The sequence below is a fragment of the Hylaeus volcanicus genome, chromosome 6 (assembly GCF_026283585.1).
Source record: "Hylaeus volcanicus isolate JK05 chromosome 6, UHH_iyHylVolc1.0_haploid, whole genome shotgun sequence".
In the NCBI taxonomy this organism is placed as follows: domain Eukaryota; kingdom Metazoa; phylum Arthropoda; class Insecta; order Hymenoptera; family Colletidae; genus Hylaeus; species Hylaeus volcanicus.
In genome coordinates, this window is record NC_071981.1 from 24,593,873 (window position 1) to 24,611,444 (window position 17,572).

General features: G+C 39.9%; 1 protein-coding gene across 5 annotated transcripts in view; it reads left to right on the top strand.

The window, feature by feature from the left end:
- The window catches only part of LOC128879054 (autism susceptibility gene 2 protein-like), a 38,144-nt gene extending 20,947 nt beyond the window's left edge, over positions 1-17,197 (top strand). Inside the window, exons 2-16 of one of the 5 annotated variants that reach the window (XM_054127866.1) lie at positions 9,116-9,301; positions 9,676-9,789; positions 9,880-9,915; positions 10,007-10,033; positions 10,113-10,173; positions 10,249-10,451; positions 10,525-10,899; positions 11,887-12,122; positions 12,200-12,310; positions 12,511-12,731; positions 12,849-13,057; positions 13,147-13,311; positions 13,463-13,742; positions 13,962-14,124; positions 14,368-17,197. In XM_054127866.1, the coding sequence (XP_053983841.1) occupies positions 9,116-9,301; positions 9,676-9,789; positions 9,880-9,915; positions 10,007-10,033; positions 10,113-10,173; positions 10,249-10,451; positions 10,525-10,899; positions 11,887-12,122; positions 12,200-12,310; positions 12,511-12,731; positions 12,849-13,057; positions 13,147-13,311; positions 13,463-13,742; positions 13,962-14,124; positions 14,368-15,367 (3,387 nt within the window). In that variant the 3' untranslated portion in view covers positions 15,368-17,197. Of the gene's footprint in view, positions 1-9,115; positions 9,302-9,675; positions 9,790-9,879; positions 9,916-10,006; positions 10,034-10,112; positions 10,174-10,248; positions 10,452-10,524; positions 10,900-11,886; positions 12,123-12,196; positions 12,311-12,510; positions 12,732-12,830; positions 13,058-13,146; positions 13,312-13,462; positions 13,743-13,961; positions 14,125-14,367 lie in introns of all 5 variants that reach the window. The other 4 variants (XM_054127864.1, XM_054127863.1, XM_054127862.1 and 1 more) reach the window with 4 other exon arrangements.
- The last annotated feature ends 375 nt before the right edge of the window (positions 17,198-17,572 follow it).

Here is a 17,572-nt window from a genome sequence, read left to right on the forward strand (position 1 = left end):
TTGAATATAAAAACACAGAATGAATTTCTACAGTTGATAAATAATAATATCCGTTCTAGCGATATTTGAAGTTTATTCCCAGCATACGAATATCTGTAAAATATTCGGATAGTCGCAGTACTATTCGCAATCTGCCAGCCCTATCCGCAATCTGCCAGCCATGCCGGAATCGTCGCCCCGGTGAAAATCGACCGCAAGTTTCGACGATGGTCGCGGGACAGCACATCGCAGGCGAAACTGACTCGCGACCCATTTCTCTCTCTTCCCCTCCTTTCCCCTGCTCGCATCTACCCCCTCCGCGAACGCATCTCTTTCGCTCCGCAGCGGACGCAGTTTTTCTCGCGTTCATAACCGCAACGGGACCGTCGTGAACCTTGACACCCGCCGCGAAACATTGTTGTTTCTACACTTGTAGCGTGGACGGGCCGAATTTTGTTCTTTTTACACGGAATGTCGCGCAACGAGCGATGGTGGCGCTTCCACCCGTAAAAACGAATCGAAAGTTCGTAACAACGTTCTTTTCTCCCCGACGGGGCTTGATTTCCGACGAAGTTCGATTTTTTCAAAGTATATCTCCACGCTCGGTCGGTAAAGGTTGATTCATGCGCCTCAGCGATGTCGCAGCTTACGTCTAAAATAATTATGCACAATAATTCGTTCGTGACTCGTTTGGTTCTAATATACGAATCTATATACGAATCTATGTAAGGAAAATTTCTTTATAATGTAATGGATGCAATTTAGGAAAGAAAAAATAAAAGAAAGACACCATAAAGAGCTTACATCGAAGATAAGAAAAAGGGTACCGCTGCGAGCATCCACGTAAGTGGCGCCAAGGCCACTTGGTGGCTAAACCAGGCAACCTGGCTTCGTACAATTCGAACGAAATTAACAGTCTCTAGACGAACGCTGATTATTAGTTCAATTTATATGTTACACGTAGAAACACTTGTTCGATTTTACCGTTAATTACGAACCAGCCCCGTATTTTCCTTTATGAAATTGAAAATCCGTGCGATTTGTGTCCGTCGCGTTGGCAGTGTTACCCGTTCGATCGACCTGGTAATCGAATGAGCGACAGCATGGCGGTAAACGAGGATTTTTAATTGGATTACGGTTCAGGATGAAATATCGACGATCACGGGAAAGTCGATGGACGATTAACCGTCGAATGGAGATGGTAATTGGTTTTAATATTTTGAAGGAAAATGGAGGCGCAAAAAGGGTGGACCACGCACCCGGATCATAGCCGTGCCTCAAGCCTGTTCGTAATGCTCGATTGGTGTAACGGGCGAAACTCGAAAGCAACGCGTAAATCAATTGATTAACGACGAAATGATTTGATCGTTGATTAAATTATAAGAGCACGCCCGTGATATATCGAATATTAGCAAGCGCGTAACGAGAATATTTATTTATTTCGTTAATTATAAAGGGTGTTTTGTTTAAATCGGAATGATTAAATATCTCGCGAGGGGATGAAGCTATCAACTGAATGTTTATAAAAAAGTTATTTTGTTGTAAGTAAAGTAGCTGGGGATATTTGAAAAGTAAATTAATTTTTTTTTAAAATGGAACAATGTATATTTTTTTAGTGTTATAAAATTACACTGTATCATAATTATATTATACTTATAATATTGTTGCATCTTTTACTTGTTAGTATGAACGCGTACTATTATTTAAAATGGCGAAAACGTTAAGGTAACTTGTTTTCAACGGACCACCTTGTATATCGTTTCTCGTGAATCCATAATTCTCGGTAAATTAAAACATCGATACACCAAGCACGGTTGAGCGATAATGCTCTTAATTAAATACAAACGCTGGCCGGCGTTGCGTGAAGATTTGCATTAAATTTTTATCGCGTTCTATCGGCTCGAGGATAAAGGTGGGGGGGGTTCATTTTCGGATAGGTGTCGAATAGATAAATTTTAAAACGATTTGTACCGCTCGTTACACCCGTGTGAAATTTATGAACATTTTCTAATAACAAATACAACGCACGTTTTGCGTTCATTAATTTTTAAACGATTCATCTGTTCAGGCTTTAATACGTTTCCTATGAAAATTAATTAATTTCTTTGAATGGCAAATATTTGATTCTACCGTTTTATATCAAAAACCAGATTTCTCTGGTCTAAATTTTTATTTATCAACGAACATATTTTTTTTACATCGGCTGATATTCATATTTAAGGGCTAAAGAGTACCCTCGAAGTTGCGAATGAAAACCTATTTAATGAAATTTTTCAAAAACTAACGGAGTTAGAAAAAAAAGTGTTAATTATAAATACAGTAGCGCCACCTATGTCTTAGTAACATTTCTATTCAGACCATATAATTGTTCGTTAACAACCAAACTTTTATCATATTTAACATTATTTTCCTGTCTCCGTCAGTTCTTGAGAAATTTCATTAAACTGGTATTTCGTTCACCCTTTGAACACGAATGAAAAAAATACGTGTCAGGAATTTTTCTAATTCCTTATCTGTGTACCAGATTTCATTAGAATCGACGTGTTACATTTGGGCAGTGTTCCTTGAAGCTTGTATGCGGTAACCTTGAAACACGAGCCGCGTGCATTTTCAGTTGAACCGAGCGATGTTTATTCTCATAATTGTTACAGTATTTGTCTTGCCGCGGGAACACCTTAGATAAAGTAAGCCAACACTTTTTGTCCGGGACTTGCGAATGTTGTCTTTGCACACAGCCGGAAGCGAAAAGGAAAAAAAAACGGGGGAATCGTATATAGAGGGTTCCGTGCGTTTGCGAATCGATACGAAAGACGACAAAAGGGACGTGTATCGATGATGAACGAAACAGGCTCGTGCACCTGCACAACAAGTTGACCTAATTTTCGTTATAATTTGACACGCGACAAGGCGAACACTTTACTTTCAGTTCCCGCGGCGTGTCTTGGAGATTAATTGGTCTCGTTAATCGCGTCGGAACCGAATTAAAATAACCCGTTACGAAATCGATATCCAACGATTTTATATCGGGCGTAGAAATTAATTCCGTGCCCCCGCATTCAATTCATCATAACTCTACGCGGATATTTTCGTGATTTTCGTACATTAAAGCGCGAACCTTCCAAATCCTTAATCCGATCTTTATAGAAGTCTCCAAGGAGACCTTTTAATTAGCTTTTACTATGAAAAATTTTACAAGACATTTGTTTCTACTCTTTCCATTTATTTTAAATATACATGTGTTACAACGTAACTTATTTCTAAATAACATAAGAATAATTTGTTTTTTACGACGTCGTAGTACAAAATGTATAACGATAAAGGAAATAGAAAGTGTTCACGAATTCGGGAAAAAGCCTGCAAACAATATGTAGAACGATACGTAGAATAAGTAATTTATTATATACTAAGAACCATGGTAAACTTCTGAACAAGCAGTATGATCGATTCGTTTTTTTCTTTTCCTTTTAAGATTCGCTAAAGTCCAATTATTGTCATGCGGAAGCAATCGCGGCCAGCATTATCCACAATAAACGTTGCACGCCGGAGCTAATGGCGGCACTTACTCACAAATCAGCGAAATTACGTGCACCTTCGAAACCCGTGCGTAATAATTGTCCGCCGAACGTGACGGCCAGTAAACCATGCAAATCAGTGGAAAATATTTACGTACGAAAATAATCTAACAAGTCGTGGCCCCATAGATGGTCGGTTTATCGCTGCAATTTACACCACTGTAAATCTTCTTACCACCGACACCGAGTTTTCTTTTTTTTTTTCTTTCCTTTTCTTTATCGCACGTCCACTGCCCTCTTTTTCCACGTTTCTCGCCACTTTCTCCCTCTGTCTTGTTTTCACGGAACTAAATTCTCCTCATCGGTCGCTCGGACTGACTAGACGAAGCTAGAGAGCCTCTAAGTCAGTCACGAAATAACGTTGGTCGATTCTGATTGGTCGTCGCCATTTTTCAGCTGAATAATAGATATAGTCACACTTTGGTCACAGTTTACAAGCGTTTACAATTTAACACGTTTCGGCTGACAGATTAAAACTAGCGAAAATTTCTCCAAGTTTAAATTTCGTCACGGGACTGTTCAAGATCAGATAATTTAACATTTTTAAATTGATTTTCGCGAAATTATTTTTTATAGCTGGAAACATAATCTCGACGTTATTTCGTGACTCGGATTAGAGGGTCTCTCTTTGACTATATAAGTTATACATGTACATATACAGGGTGTCCCAAAAATGTTGGAACACCTTGAAAGAGGTGATTCGGGAGGTGATTTGAAACAACTTTTTCCTTAGCGAAAATGTTGTCAGAGGCTTCGTTATGGAGATATTAACGGAAAACACTGACCAATCAGAGCGCGCGGATACCGTTGGAGCGGCCGCGGTAGCGTATGAGCGCAGCCGCCTAGCGCGTAGTCTTCGCTACCGCGGCCGCTCCAACGGTATCCGCGCGCTCTGATTGGTCAGTGTTTTCCGTTAATATCTCCTCAACGAAGCCTTGGACAACATTTTCGCTAAGGAAAAAGTTGTTTCAAATCACCTCCCGAATCACCTCTTTCAAGGTGTTCCAACATTTTTGGGACACCCTGTATATGTATAATCGAATGTGTCCCTAGACGAAACATGGACACCGTCACTCGATAGCGGCTGCCGCCATTCTTATTCCTTTTTCTTTCGTCAGTGCATTCCATTCGACATCACTTACGCCATTAAAATACATCATTCGCGATAAGATCTCTCCTGCTGGGAATTAGTCGTGTTTTGCCACTCGTTGATCGCCGACTTTGTTTTGTAAACACAGCGCAACCAAAACTAGTCCAACAGATACGAAAAGCGCTGCGTATCGATGTTTTGTACATTTATTCGTGCTACTGTTTGTTTTCTCTGCTCTACACAGTTTGATGAATTATTAATTCTGTGAATGAATTATACATTCGCACATTTATAAGTCTAGTTTGAGTCGAAATATTCACTCGCCATTTTGTTTCGTTAGAGCACCAGCCTTCGTAGTAATGAAACATATGGATAGGATTGCGATATGTTAAGTTTCGAAAGGCACAGAATTAATTTATACATCTAATAACAATATAAAATCTCTAAATGATTCTTATGACATTTTGAAATCTTACGAAGTGTCTTCTCGATAATTTAAATGAATTATTCAGCAGGTAGAAACTTTAGTTTCCAATTTTCTACTTCTTTCTGGCATGTATTTCTCCCATTGTTGAATTTCACAAGTTCGAGAGATAACGGTGCAGATTTCTGTTCGTCGAAAGGCGTAATTTGCGAATAAACGGAAACGCGAAGACAGTAACTCAGAGTATAAACAATACCGTCACGATATATGTTTACTTTCGTATAATTTTTGGACGGTGGCCAGCATCCGTTTCACGCTCAGCACGTCAATTTGGATACTGGCAAGCAGCCGAAATTTTCGTCAAACAGATGTCCGAATGACTGTTATTATCCGCTTGTTACAAACGAGAACGGCGAATGCTTAATCTTGGCGCTAGTGATGCCCGCCAAATTTAATGGGCGACCGTTGACGTATTCTGATAGGTTAAGAATCGTATTTCTCCGATTACAGAGTCGGTCGGAAATGCGCGTGACTGGTTGCTCGATAAGTGATTTGAATTCGTGAAAAGAAATCTGTCGTCGACTATATCGATGTTCGGTCGATACGATTTAAATAATTTGATTGAATTTCTTTCTGATTATTATATTGGGCGTGGAAATGAATTCTGGGCCTTTAAAGAAAAACTTACGATTTAATTATAAAGAAAAATACAATCTTTAATTTTCCCTCAACCACAAGTTTTAAGAAAGCACATATATAAACTACGGTTGTATATAATTACATTTGAAGACAGAATTAATTTCTACATCTAATAATCATCAAGTATCCTTGTATTTTGTTAGATGTACGACAATAAGTAAAATTTGTTGACCACTAAACTTCGCATATATAGATAAACTAGTCATTCGTCTTATATTTTATATACGTTTATTATTAACATTATATACATAAAAGTTTATGTCATGAAAGTTAATGTTTCCGCTGTGTAACAGCTTTAATCACACTATTGCAACGTATTTCCAACTCTATTTCAAAATAACAGCAATTACTAATTATTTAACAACAATTGCGTAATAGCAATTATATGTGGCATTGAGTGTAGTAAATTGTACTGTAATCTCACTCGTCGTTAAGAAACATTAAAATTCTTAATTGGAAAGACAAATAGATTGATACACTCAATAAAAATAAAAAAAAAAAAAAAATGTGCGAAACAAAAATTTGTTACTTTAGTTTACATTTTTTGTTTTTGAAAAGCGGTAATCGCATATACAGTGACTGTCACGTAAAATCCTACACACAAATATGTGTAATATTTTGTTAACATGTCAAAAGAAGGAACGTTAGACTAGATATGTAGGTGAATGTGTAATTTTCAATCGTGTAGGACGATTTTCATGTTTTGTATAAAAAAATCGGTCGAATCGGTAAGTGTAGATTTGAAGTGACAGTCACTACTGTACGAACGAACGCGTTAACATCGCGACCGAGTACACGCGAACTGCGAGTAGTAGGCTGAATTAGAGTCTGGTCGTATCAACACCGAACGGGATAGACGTGGCAACATTGTACGGACGAGTTTAGTAGCCGGCTAACCAAAGCGCGGAGTAGCCGACCGGTGGAACGTCCGCACGTCCGGGAACGACCTTCCTTTACTCGTCCCGTGTCGAGGAACCTCACCTCCAGGATCGTCCAACAGTTCTTTATCTCTTTCTCTCTCTCTCTCTCTCTCTCTCTCTCTCTCTCTCTCTCTCTCGCCTACCATTTTTCTGTCTCGATATCAACTTATTTCGAACACATACTCTCTCATTGATTGCAACAGTAAAACATCTACGAGCAAAATTATTTATCGATGTTTTTAAGCCAATTCTTCTGATAGTATTCTAAATCGAATATCCTTATGTTTTACTCGAGACGTACATTACTCCGGGTACGTTATTCCGACAAAGGGATGCTCGAATCTTGTTAAAAATTGATTTTAAAAATCTTTTCCCTTGTTGCTGACTGTGCTATTATGACATTTGTAAGTTAAATCTGCATATACACAATTAAGACATTATCACGTAAATTAATCACAGTGGCTTTCTAACCATTAATTAAGTTACGGTGAATTTCAAAATGGTAAATATGCGAAGATCGTATGATATTTAGTTAATATTATCGACACCAATTTTCATGTGAGACTGGTCAAATTAGGAATCAACTTTTCCTAAAAGAATAAGATTCGTGTCAGAATAAAAAAAAAAAAAAATCAGAAATTAAAAAAGGTGTGTACGCAATCTATTGAGAATTAAATATCCCTAACGATCACAGAATTTTCCGTGGCTGAATACAGCGATTAGCGATCCAACCTCGGAATAGCTTTTCTGGAGCAGCGATTAACGAAAGAAAAAGGAACGCTTCAAGCATTGTGATATATTATAGCAGGTTTACGCAGTTTTTTGGTGCACTCCCAAGTCGGTGGTTTATTCGATTAATTCGCCTTAGATACGGAGCGTGTAATCCGACCGCGGTACACGGTCCTAGGGGGTTTCGCTTCGCAGTTGGCACACGTGCGCAGGTGGAGTATGGCTTTTGCTAGGTGGTAGTTTTTTTTATCACCGAGGAGCTCTAGTGGCTTTTTCCCGGTCGTTTCTTTGGTAGCCAATCCGTGAGAGAGACGAAGAGGGAAGCAAGGAAGGGTAAGAGCGTGAACGGGTACACAGTTATCGGAAAAGGAAAGTAATACCCGGGAGTCGAGAAAGAGAAGTCAGGGTTCGGGGGGCTTCGTTCCTTCCAGCTGGCCTGGCACGGCAAAGGAGGCCTTGTCGCGCGGCTGCTCGTTCGGTCAATGTCTTCTCTTTCTGCCTCGCTCTTCCTCCTCTGCCTTCTTCGTCGTCCCCCACTCCGCTCTTTTTTCGTCCGCCCCTCCTCCCACTTTCTACATCCTCCAATCCCCTCTCTCGCTGGTTCCCTTCACCTTTACCCCGCTCGCTACCTCTTTCATTCTCCCCCCACCATTCGTGCGCTGCATCGCGCACACGAGACACGGTGCCTGCCTGTGAAAATCTTGCTGTCATCTTTGCGAACGCCCGTGTCCGTCTTAGAGCTAGAATCCGTACGGGAATCGGCCGTATTTCTCTCGTCTACCCAAAACACGGGAATGTTTGATCGCGATAACGGTATTTAGGTGCACCAGAGGGGAAACACCGCGAGCAAACGGGGAGGCGGGAGCGGCGAGGGGACAGGGGCAGAGCACCACCCGTTCGGAAATGTTCACTGACATCGCGGTTTAAAGCCACCCGACGGAAAGGCGTTCTCGTGCGGCTTTTTCTACTGTGCGCGCAACCAGCGTCGATGTTCCGCGCGCGCAACCAGATAAATTCGTCGACGTGACACGAAAACCGACGATTGGCCGATTTTTCCTTTCTTGCCGCGGTCGAGCAGCGAAGTTGTGACAGGGATCGGTGGTGGCGTGTTTACCATACGTGTTGAATATACTCGTTTGCTGGTTGGTCGGATTTTATGCGCCTTGAATCCAACCACGGCGAACGGTACACCCGAGTCCTTGGTGTGTATCGGATATGCAACCAACGACCGCAACGAATGAAATTTGATTATTTTAATTCGCGCCTGCGAAGCTAGAGATCGTACCAAGAGCCACCGTAAGGATTATGTTACCGTTTATCGCGATACCGCTCGCAACAGCATCCTTAGGTTCTTGTAAATAACGACGGCTCTCTTAGAATGTAATCTTACATTCTTGAGACTGTTAATCGCGTATTAAGTTTCGACGAATGTTTCTTAAACATTTCAAATTGAGTTACATTTTATCTAAACGTTTAATAAAAGAAAAACAAACGTACCGTTTTTTTTTTCTCGTGTGATAAAATTATTTTTGCAATAAACTAGGTAACGAGATTAATTTTTTTGGTAAAGTCTCGAATTGACGAGTCCTCTAGCGCATCTAGGATGAAACTTATTTTTACAATAAAAAATATTACTTATATTTACGTATAAGGTTTAATCTTTGTGAAAAATTTAATTTGAAATTTTTGTTTCTGATTACAGAGTGCAATAAAGCTAGCTGGTAAAAACAATGTCAAGAAATTGCATACGCTACTGTCAATAGTGGAAGAGAAACCGAAGGTGGATACAGGACAGAATAATAGACACAACGAGCATCACATCAAAAACCATTTCAAGCACAACCATTATACACACAATTCCATACTGACACCTTCAACGCTCAACCAGGTAATTTTAAACAAAAATGGATGTACAGTATGCACTGAAATTGTTAGTTGAAACTTTAGGTATGTGTAGCATTCATCAGAAGAAGCAAAACAGTATTAGCGAACATGAGTTTGGAACTGACAGTTTCTAAGTTACAAGATGAAATCTGATACCACTGTAGCAGTGTCTAAAATACTTTTGTCCTATTTCGATACATACCTGAACATGCTATCTTATCGTACATTGTACATACTCAAAAATGCAATGAGTACTTGCAATTTCTTTTAATCAGAATCTAATGTATCTAAAGTTTAAACCATCTACATCAGCACATCCTATATAAATATTATGGTGACATATAATAGAAAAGTTATGTAACTATGCTTTGCTTGTAGGGCCTAGATGCAGGTACAAGCGACGATAGTGGCAGAGCATCTGAACAACTGCATGGCCCTGGTATACCTAGGGATTGCCAGGACGCAGACAGTTCCAGGGACCACCTCAGCGATGTAAGTAGAACTATCAGTTAATTAATTGCTGTACAAACACAAAAAAATGATCAAATTCTTATTTTTGTGCAATTTCTATCGTTCTTACAGGCTAGCAGTCATTGCAGCTCGGGTAAAGGTTATATCGTAAGTGTCAGAATTCAACAAACTAAAATGTTTGTTATAAATATGAAAAGCTGTAGTAATAATTCTTTGTTATTTCTGTTTCTTACTATAGTGTGATAGTGAAGGAGAAGACGATAAGGTATGTAAATTTCGAACTGCAGAACTAAGATGTAATAAAACAAACGAGCAGTTTTTCTTAAAACTACATTTTATTCCAGGGCTCGGATGCTGAATCGATACTCTTTGAATCTTCTACCCCACCACCCCTTGCACGTAAATGTATGCTTCAGAAATATCAGCGATATTCCTATTTGTGCTGTGAACACATGTCTGACATCGGTATTTATATTCTAGACGAGTTGCCATCGTCTTCACCACACGTATTGCCTCCAGCAAACGGGGCAGGAGGTTCACCACCGGACACTGGTGGACAAATTTCTAATCCAGCAACGGATGCTCCGGCACCTATACCACCTCCTGTGCCTGCGTCAGCACCAGTTCCAACAGCGCCAAGTCCTCCCAGTCCTACTCTACCCCCTCACATATCCCAGCCACCTGTAAGTAAAGTCTTTGTAAATTTTCGTTTTGCTTCAGCAGACTCAACATACATTTGATTAAACGTACTTTCAGATGACTAGTCCGTTGGCAGCAAATCCACGTGCAATAGCTCCGCAACAGCGGCCAGCTTCCCCAGCTCTGCCACCTCCTTCCTTGTCCCAGCAGCCTCACACTACGATACCTGCGTTACATACACCTAATGTGCCCCTCGTTTCGTCGAGTCATACAACTAGTCCCGCGGTAGCCAGTTTAGGTGTCACCCCAGCAGCACCATCAAACGGGGCGACAACTACCAGCTATCCACCGTCGATACCCATGGCTGCTTATCCTCAAACGCAACCATCTTACCCGCCCCTTTATACGCCGTATACTGCTCTAAATCACAGTCCATACCTTCCACCTGCGGTACCATCTCCTTCCCATTCTGCTTCTTCACGGGCAGAAGTGGTAAGTCGTAATATTCTTTTCATCTAAATCAGTATTTCTCAAATACTAGTCCGTGGACCCCTGATGGAATGATGCAAGTTAAATGTGTTGAAAAATCATGTACTATGTAATCTAATATGATGATAACATTTTTAATGTGACAATTGGGTTCTTGTGTACATTCTTGTAAACATCAAGTACGAAATATCTTGCAAAGTATTATGTCTTTAATATTCAAACTTTGCCATGATTATTTCTATATATACAGAATGACGAGAAGAAAAATCTAGCTTAATTAAATATTGCACATGCATCATTGCACCAAAATAAAAAATTGTACCATCTAACGATGGTTCTTATTCTTTCAATTGCTTTTTGAAACAGTAGTATTTGCTTCAAAGAATGATACAGTGTAGTGGAATAACAAAAAAGTCTTCATGGTAAGACATTCAAGATTTTTTTTATGCCTTTTTATGTCATTCGTTTAGTAAATGAATTTGACTTTAAACTTTACTTGAATACTTGATTATTCAAATATTATTCAACTATTGGAATGTTTGAATATTTGTCTATTGGAACACTTTATGAACTGATCATGTTCTGATTATGTGCTCCTGGCTTTGAATAGTGTGGTATGAACTATAAATCTTAATCTCAAGTTCTTTAAGTTCATAATGTTTTTCTAAATTTTATTTTTTCAAGATATTTTATTAACAATAAACTTAAAGTTATGTCTCACTCAGCACGTTTAAAAATATATAATTCACTTGATACAGCGATGATAAATTAAAATCATAAATTTGAATTAAGGGTATGTACTAAAAACATAATAGTTTAATATTATTTAGGACAGGAGATACGCCAAAAGTTTTCCTTTATAGAAAGGGTCTATGGAAAGATGACATTTGAGAAACACTGATCAATACTAAGGACTTTTGTTCAACTTGGCATTACATGTAATGAAAGTTCTTTCGCGTTTTCCGTTTAACCGATATTTTCCGTTTTTAGAGAGGAAGTAGAGCCTCCCCGTGCACTAACATAAGTAAACAGCCTGTAGGAAATAATACTACGAATCACAATACTCCGCTAAGCGCCGCCACTACGACATGCGTGTCCACGATAACTAATACAGTTACCACAGCGAACACCATCGCTCACAGAGATATGGTAGCCTGTAGTTTAACTGGAAGGAATAATAACTCGCCCCGTGGACACAGTCCGAGCCGAGAAAGGGATAGCTACAGGTACACGTTTGTAATCGTACATAATCCCAACATTTGTTGCAACAATGATCTTATAGTACTATTATTTGTTACAGCAGTAACGTGAGTAGCCTAAGTCGAGGTAGTATAACGCCCGTAAGTGTGCCAAACACGTCTTCTCCAGCCAATTCTAGTCTACCTGCGTATTCCAAGCCACAAGGATGGATTGGGTATAAACAACACGGAAATTATTCTAATACATTCATACTTAAGGATGCAGTTAAGCTTCAAAATTTTAAATATGATTCAGTCTCTAATAATTAATAATTTTGTAGCCATCAAGGAAAATTGTTTACATTTTAAGGTTTTGAGGCTCGACCACCTTAACGAAATTTCATTAGATGACAATTTACATATGTTTAATTTGCAGTAGCAACACAACTTCGCAATTATCTCCGGCAACAGCAACATCAGTTCCAAGGCCAACTCCACCACCCGTGCCACTGGGCATGCACACGTTTCCACCGCCAATGTTTGCAGCACCACTACCACCTCCTGTGTCCAGTTCGAGTCCACACACATCACTGCCTTCGTTACCACCGCCAACGACCAATCCCAACCCATTCTCCGCCGAATCACTTTTCCAAACAAGTAAGTTCACAAACTGTTACAATTTTTGGAATTCGAGGAATAGAGAGAGAGAGAGAGAGGAATTGACTCGCCGAGGAACAAGAGACTAACGAAAAGTAGGGGTGACTCATGTCGCAGGTCAGGCCGACATGCTAAGGCGAGAGCTTGACAATAGATTCTTGGCATCCCAAGACCGAAACGTTGGAGTCGGAGTCGGCAACCTGGGGCCGCCCCCATACCTCAGGACAGAGATGCACCATCATCAGCATCAGCACACTCATGTACATCAACACACGACGCCTCTACTTCCACCGACTGCCGCGACCACCCTCTTTCCAGCTCCCATCGTACGTAACCTACACATCATTGACATGTGAAACTTAAGGCAGTAGAAGTGAATCTTCATGCTTTTATACACCAATAATTATTTTCTTAGTTCAAGGATATTCCAAAACTGGGAGGTGTTGAGTCTCCTTTTTTTCGTGGCAATTTAAATCTGTCTGGATATTCTGGTTTTAATGCCGGCCTTCTGCATCCGGGCATCGGACCACCTTCGACTCCTTTCGTACCACCGAATCATTTAACATCGTTCGCACCAAAGGTAAATCGATTTTTAATTTCTGTATTAGATTAAATGGAAAGCTTTTACATTTTCTATTAAGTCAATAGGAGAATTAACACTTTACCATCTGAATAATCTATGTTCTGGAAAAAATATATGTTATTTACAATTTATGTTTTGTCTATTACAGAAGACTGGAAAATGGAACGCAATGCACGTACGCATCGCTTGGGAAATTTATCATCATCAACAAAAGCAGCAGGCGGAAGCTAAGGCGGGAGGTGTCGTTAATACTAAAACGGAACTGCTGAGACCACCGGGTCATCTTTATCCAGGTGGACCAGCAGGTGGTCTCGGAATTGGTGCACCTTCGATGGCGCCTCCATTCCCCACTAACATGCAGCAGGCACATCCTGCGCCACCTCCACCTCATCCAGTTGGTTTTCTGTCTACGCCAGCGTCACATTTAGGTAATCTTCACGGAATCGATGCTTTACACAAGTCTTGATCATTTTATTAAGGAAAGATATGTTATCAACAAAAAATCAAAGTTTTGGTCTCATAAACATTGAGAGGTTTTTATTATTACTGAACTATGACATCTCAAGTTTTGTAATCAACTTTATCGATGACAAAATATTAAGAATTTTAAAGGATTATAATTTCATTTCGTATTAAAATTATTACAGGAACAGGAATGTCGCCGTTTGGAAGGTACCCATCCACGTACGGCGCGCCAAATCCGAATTTCCCTGGTCTTTCTAGTTTTCCACCATCGAGAGAAATGCCACCGTTGGGTGGGCTAGGTTCTGTACACGATCCGTGGAGAGGGTACGTTTCAATTTCAAAAAGGTTCGATTACTTAAATTTACTCACAAGGGAACGCTAAGATTTGTCATCCTCAGAATTGTGTTAAATTTTACATACGGGAGTATTCTTAAGCAAAGTCAGAAATCCATTTTCATTCAAAAGTACTCCTTGTGTAAAGTTTGACGCAATTCCGAAGAGGGCAAGTTCTCAACGTTTCCTTGTCAGTTATCCAATACCTTTCTCCCAGGACTAACTATTATTTATCCCTTTAAACAAATTTTGTAGATTGCAACGAGCGTCCACTGGGTTCCCACCCACCACTGTTGCATGGAGCCTGAAACCAGAACCGCCTGCTATCGATAGACGAGCGGAACTCGAGGAACGTGAACGAGAACGCGAACGGGAACGAGAACGGGAACGCGAGCGTGAACGTGAGCGGGAACGAGAACGCGAACGTATCAGACGTGAGAAGGAGAGGGAACGGGAGGAGCAGCGCGAGCGAGAAAGACGAGAACGAGAGAAAGAAGAGAAAAGGAAACAGCAGGAAGCTGCTGAGAGGGAAAGGGACAGAAGGGATAAAGAACGTCGTGAAATGGAGAGACGCGAAATGGAGCGCGAGAGATTGCTTCATCAAAATCGACAGCATGTGGTGGTAGGTCGAGAACGATCACCGTTGAGAAATGGAACGGTGACTATGGACGGTGGCGAGGTGCGTGTCAAAGAGGAACCCCGAAGCAAAGACGACGAAGTCGTGATGCTTCCAAGACCACCGGGTCCTGGCCCAGGTGGTCAATCCGCAACAGGGCCTGGACCGAGTCCACTACCCGATACCAGGTATCATCACCCCCATCCTCATTCGTATCTCGCGAGGCATCCTCACGGGATGCCGCATTCCATGCCGCGAAGTATGCTCCCTGGATTAGGTGGACATCCCATGCAACATTTCCCACCACCTTCGGCGCCTGCAGGTCAACCTGGGGGTCCTTGGCCCGGGGATCCATTCAGAGATTATCGCTACGATCCTTTGCAACAACTACGTTACAATCCCCTGATAGCTGCTGCTGCGTTTCGCGCAGAGGAAGAGGAGAGGGCCAAGCTTTACGCTGGCTACCCACCACCACCTGTGAATGCTCTGAGAAGCAAGGATCCCAGTCCTGGCCCCCTTAGCAATTTACACATGCATCACAGAGCGGGACCAGGACCAGGAGTGCCAACACGACAATTGGACCCTTCTTTAATGCACGCAGATATACACAAGAAAGAGGATGCGTCCCAATCCCGATGATACATCCTCCCAGCGTCCTCGGCTTCTGCGAGCGAACGCACCAAAGGGTCAGCAGTCTGAGCACTAGCGCATACCCACACCCTCACCCCCCACGGTGCTGATATTTTGCTAACGGAGGAGAGGCGTTATTTAAAAGAAATTGTACATAGATTATATAATATTTATAGTTATCGATGGGGAAGTGCGAAATGAAGAAACCGTGTTAGAACTTTCAATTATATATGGAACGCACTCCGTATGACGATCATTAACAAAGATGCCTTGACTCGCGATCCGTAGGGTCAAAAGACGGATAACTTTTACGCGTTTACCGTAACGTCGATATTGCGCCAAGGCATCGGTATGAAAAAAAAAAAAGGGAAATGTGTTGTCACGAAACGGAATGAAAGAAATAATGACAATTGTGATTATCTGCGAGTTTCGGGGATCTGACTGTTTATAGCGGTATAAACTTTAATCATTACGATAACTATGCGTACAGTTTAAAAAAAAAAAACAAAAAAAGTATCGTGTGTAATATTATAGATATTGTAGAATGCGAGACGATGCTACCGTAAACAAAACAAAAAAAAACAACAAGGAATCCAAGTTAAAAGAAAATTTATGCGGATCTCTACCATTACTCGAAAGTTATTTAATTATTTATTTATTGCGACGTATAAACGAATCTCTGCTACTGACGTACGGATACGATCGTAAAAAAAAAATATGATGTTGCCCTAATTTAATCGATATAATATAACAAAAGTTTACGTATGAATTTTCATTTTCTTCGTAGAGATTAATTTGTACCGTAGGGATTGATAGTGAACCGAGAGGGCAAAAAGAAAACAGGTACCTTTGGCTTATGGCAGCGCAAGCTTGCTTCTTCCCTGATTTGCATGGAGACTAGAATTGCACTCTGGTGCTTTCCTGTGATATAAAAAGTAAGATCGTTCAGAAGCATTGCAATTGTTTTTCACCGTAATTTTGTAAGTAAATCGAGCGACGGACGCAAGGCGTAAATCAAATTCTTGGACAAATTATAAAGAGAGAAAAAAAGAGAAAAAAAAAACAACGGAGGCGAGACTCGCGTCACCCCAATTTTTCAAGAAAAAAAGGAACAAAAAAAGAGAGAAAGAGAGATGAAAAGAAAAATTTATATTTATCGGGAAATACGGGATTTGCGAGTGAACAAATACAAAAGCAGTTTGTCCGTGCCAAAGTGCTTTAATCAAAAGAACACATTTAACGCTACGTAGAAAAATTGCAACTTCTGATTTTGTATCTTTATCAAAAATGAAGAAAGAAATATGGTTTTCCACCCTTCTTTCGTCGTCCTCTCAATTGTCAGTCATATATATATACAGATGTATGTATATGTACGTCGTTACACGTTACCAGAGAGCCAATTCAAGATCTCTCTAAAAAATAACAATGTTCGTGCCATGGACCAGGTTAGAATTCGGAACACTCTGGTGCCTCTAAAATGAAAAGAAAACGAACTTTTGTCGAGTAATCAGGCTCTTAATTTTGTTTCGTTTATACTGTGAAGTCATCATAAAACTGTATATTATTATATAATTAACGAACATACGCAATTTGAAAATTGTAGATATTTTTCATCGATGCAAGGTTGCAATGTGATGCAATGATTCAGTTCATGTAGATATCGCGAAGTATAAAAGAGGATTTTGTGTGAATAGGTTTTTTCTAAAATTGATTCTTTGTAAAAGGGTCTAATAATCATAGTTTCTATCAAACTCCTGTCTCTTTTAGTACTTTCACCAAGCCTGAAACATCTTACAGCTCATTGTCATCAGAAAAAAAAAAAGACATTTATGGTTGATCGATAAATACTACAGAGTACGTGTTACGATAATAAAAAAGTATTAAATTCCTCTTCCTACTATTTCATGGAATTATTGTTATATTTGGAGATGGGCAAAATTTGATTCGAATAATAGACTGACGAATGAAAACATTGCACAATTATTTGTTCCATCGAACAGTTCTTTGAATAAACTTTTATTCATTCAACTTAAATTATAATTTCATCTTATAAATCAAAGTAATTATTATTGAACAAATTACCTGCCGATAGATTGCGCTCTGATATTAATTCTAATTATATAAAAGAGAATATTAAACATCCCAAAATATTATAAGCTTTTACAATTTCCTAAACGGATTCATGCAACTATAAATAACTAATTAAAAAGAAAA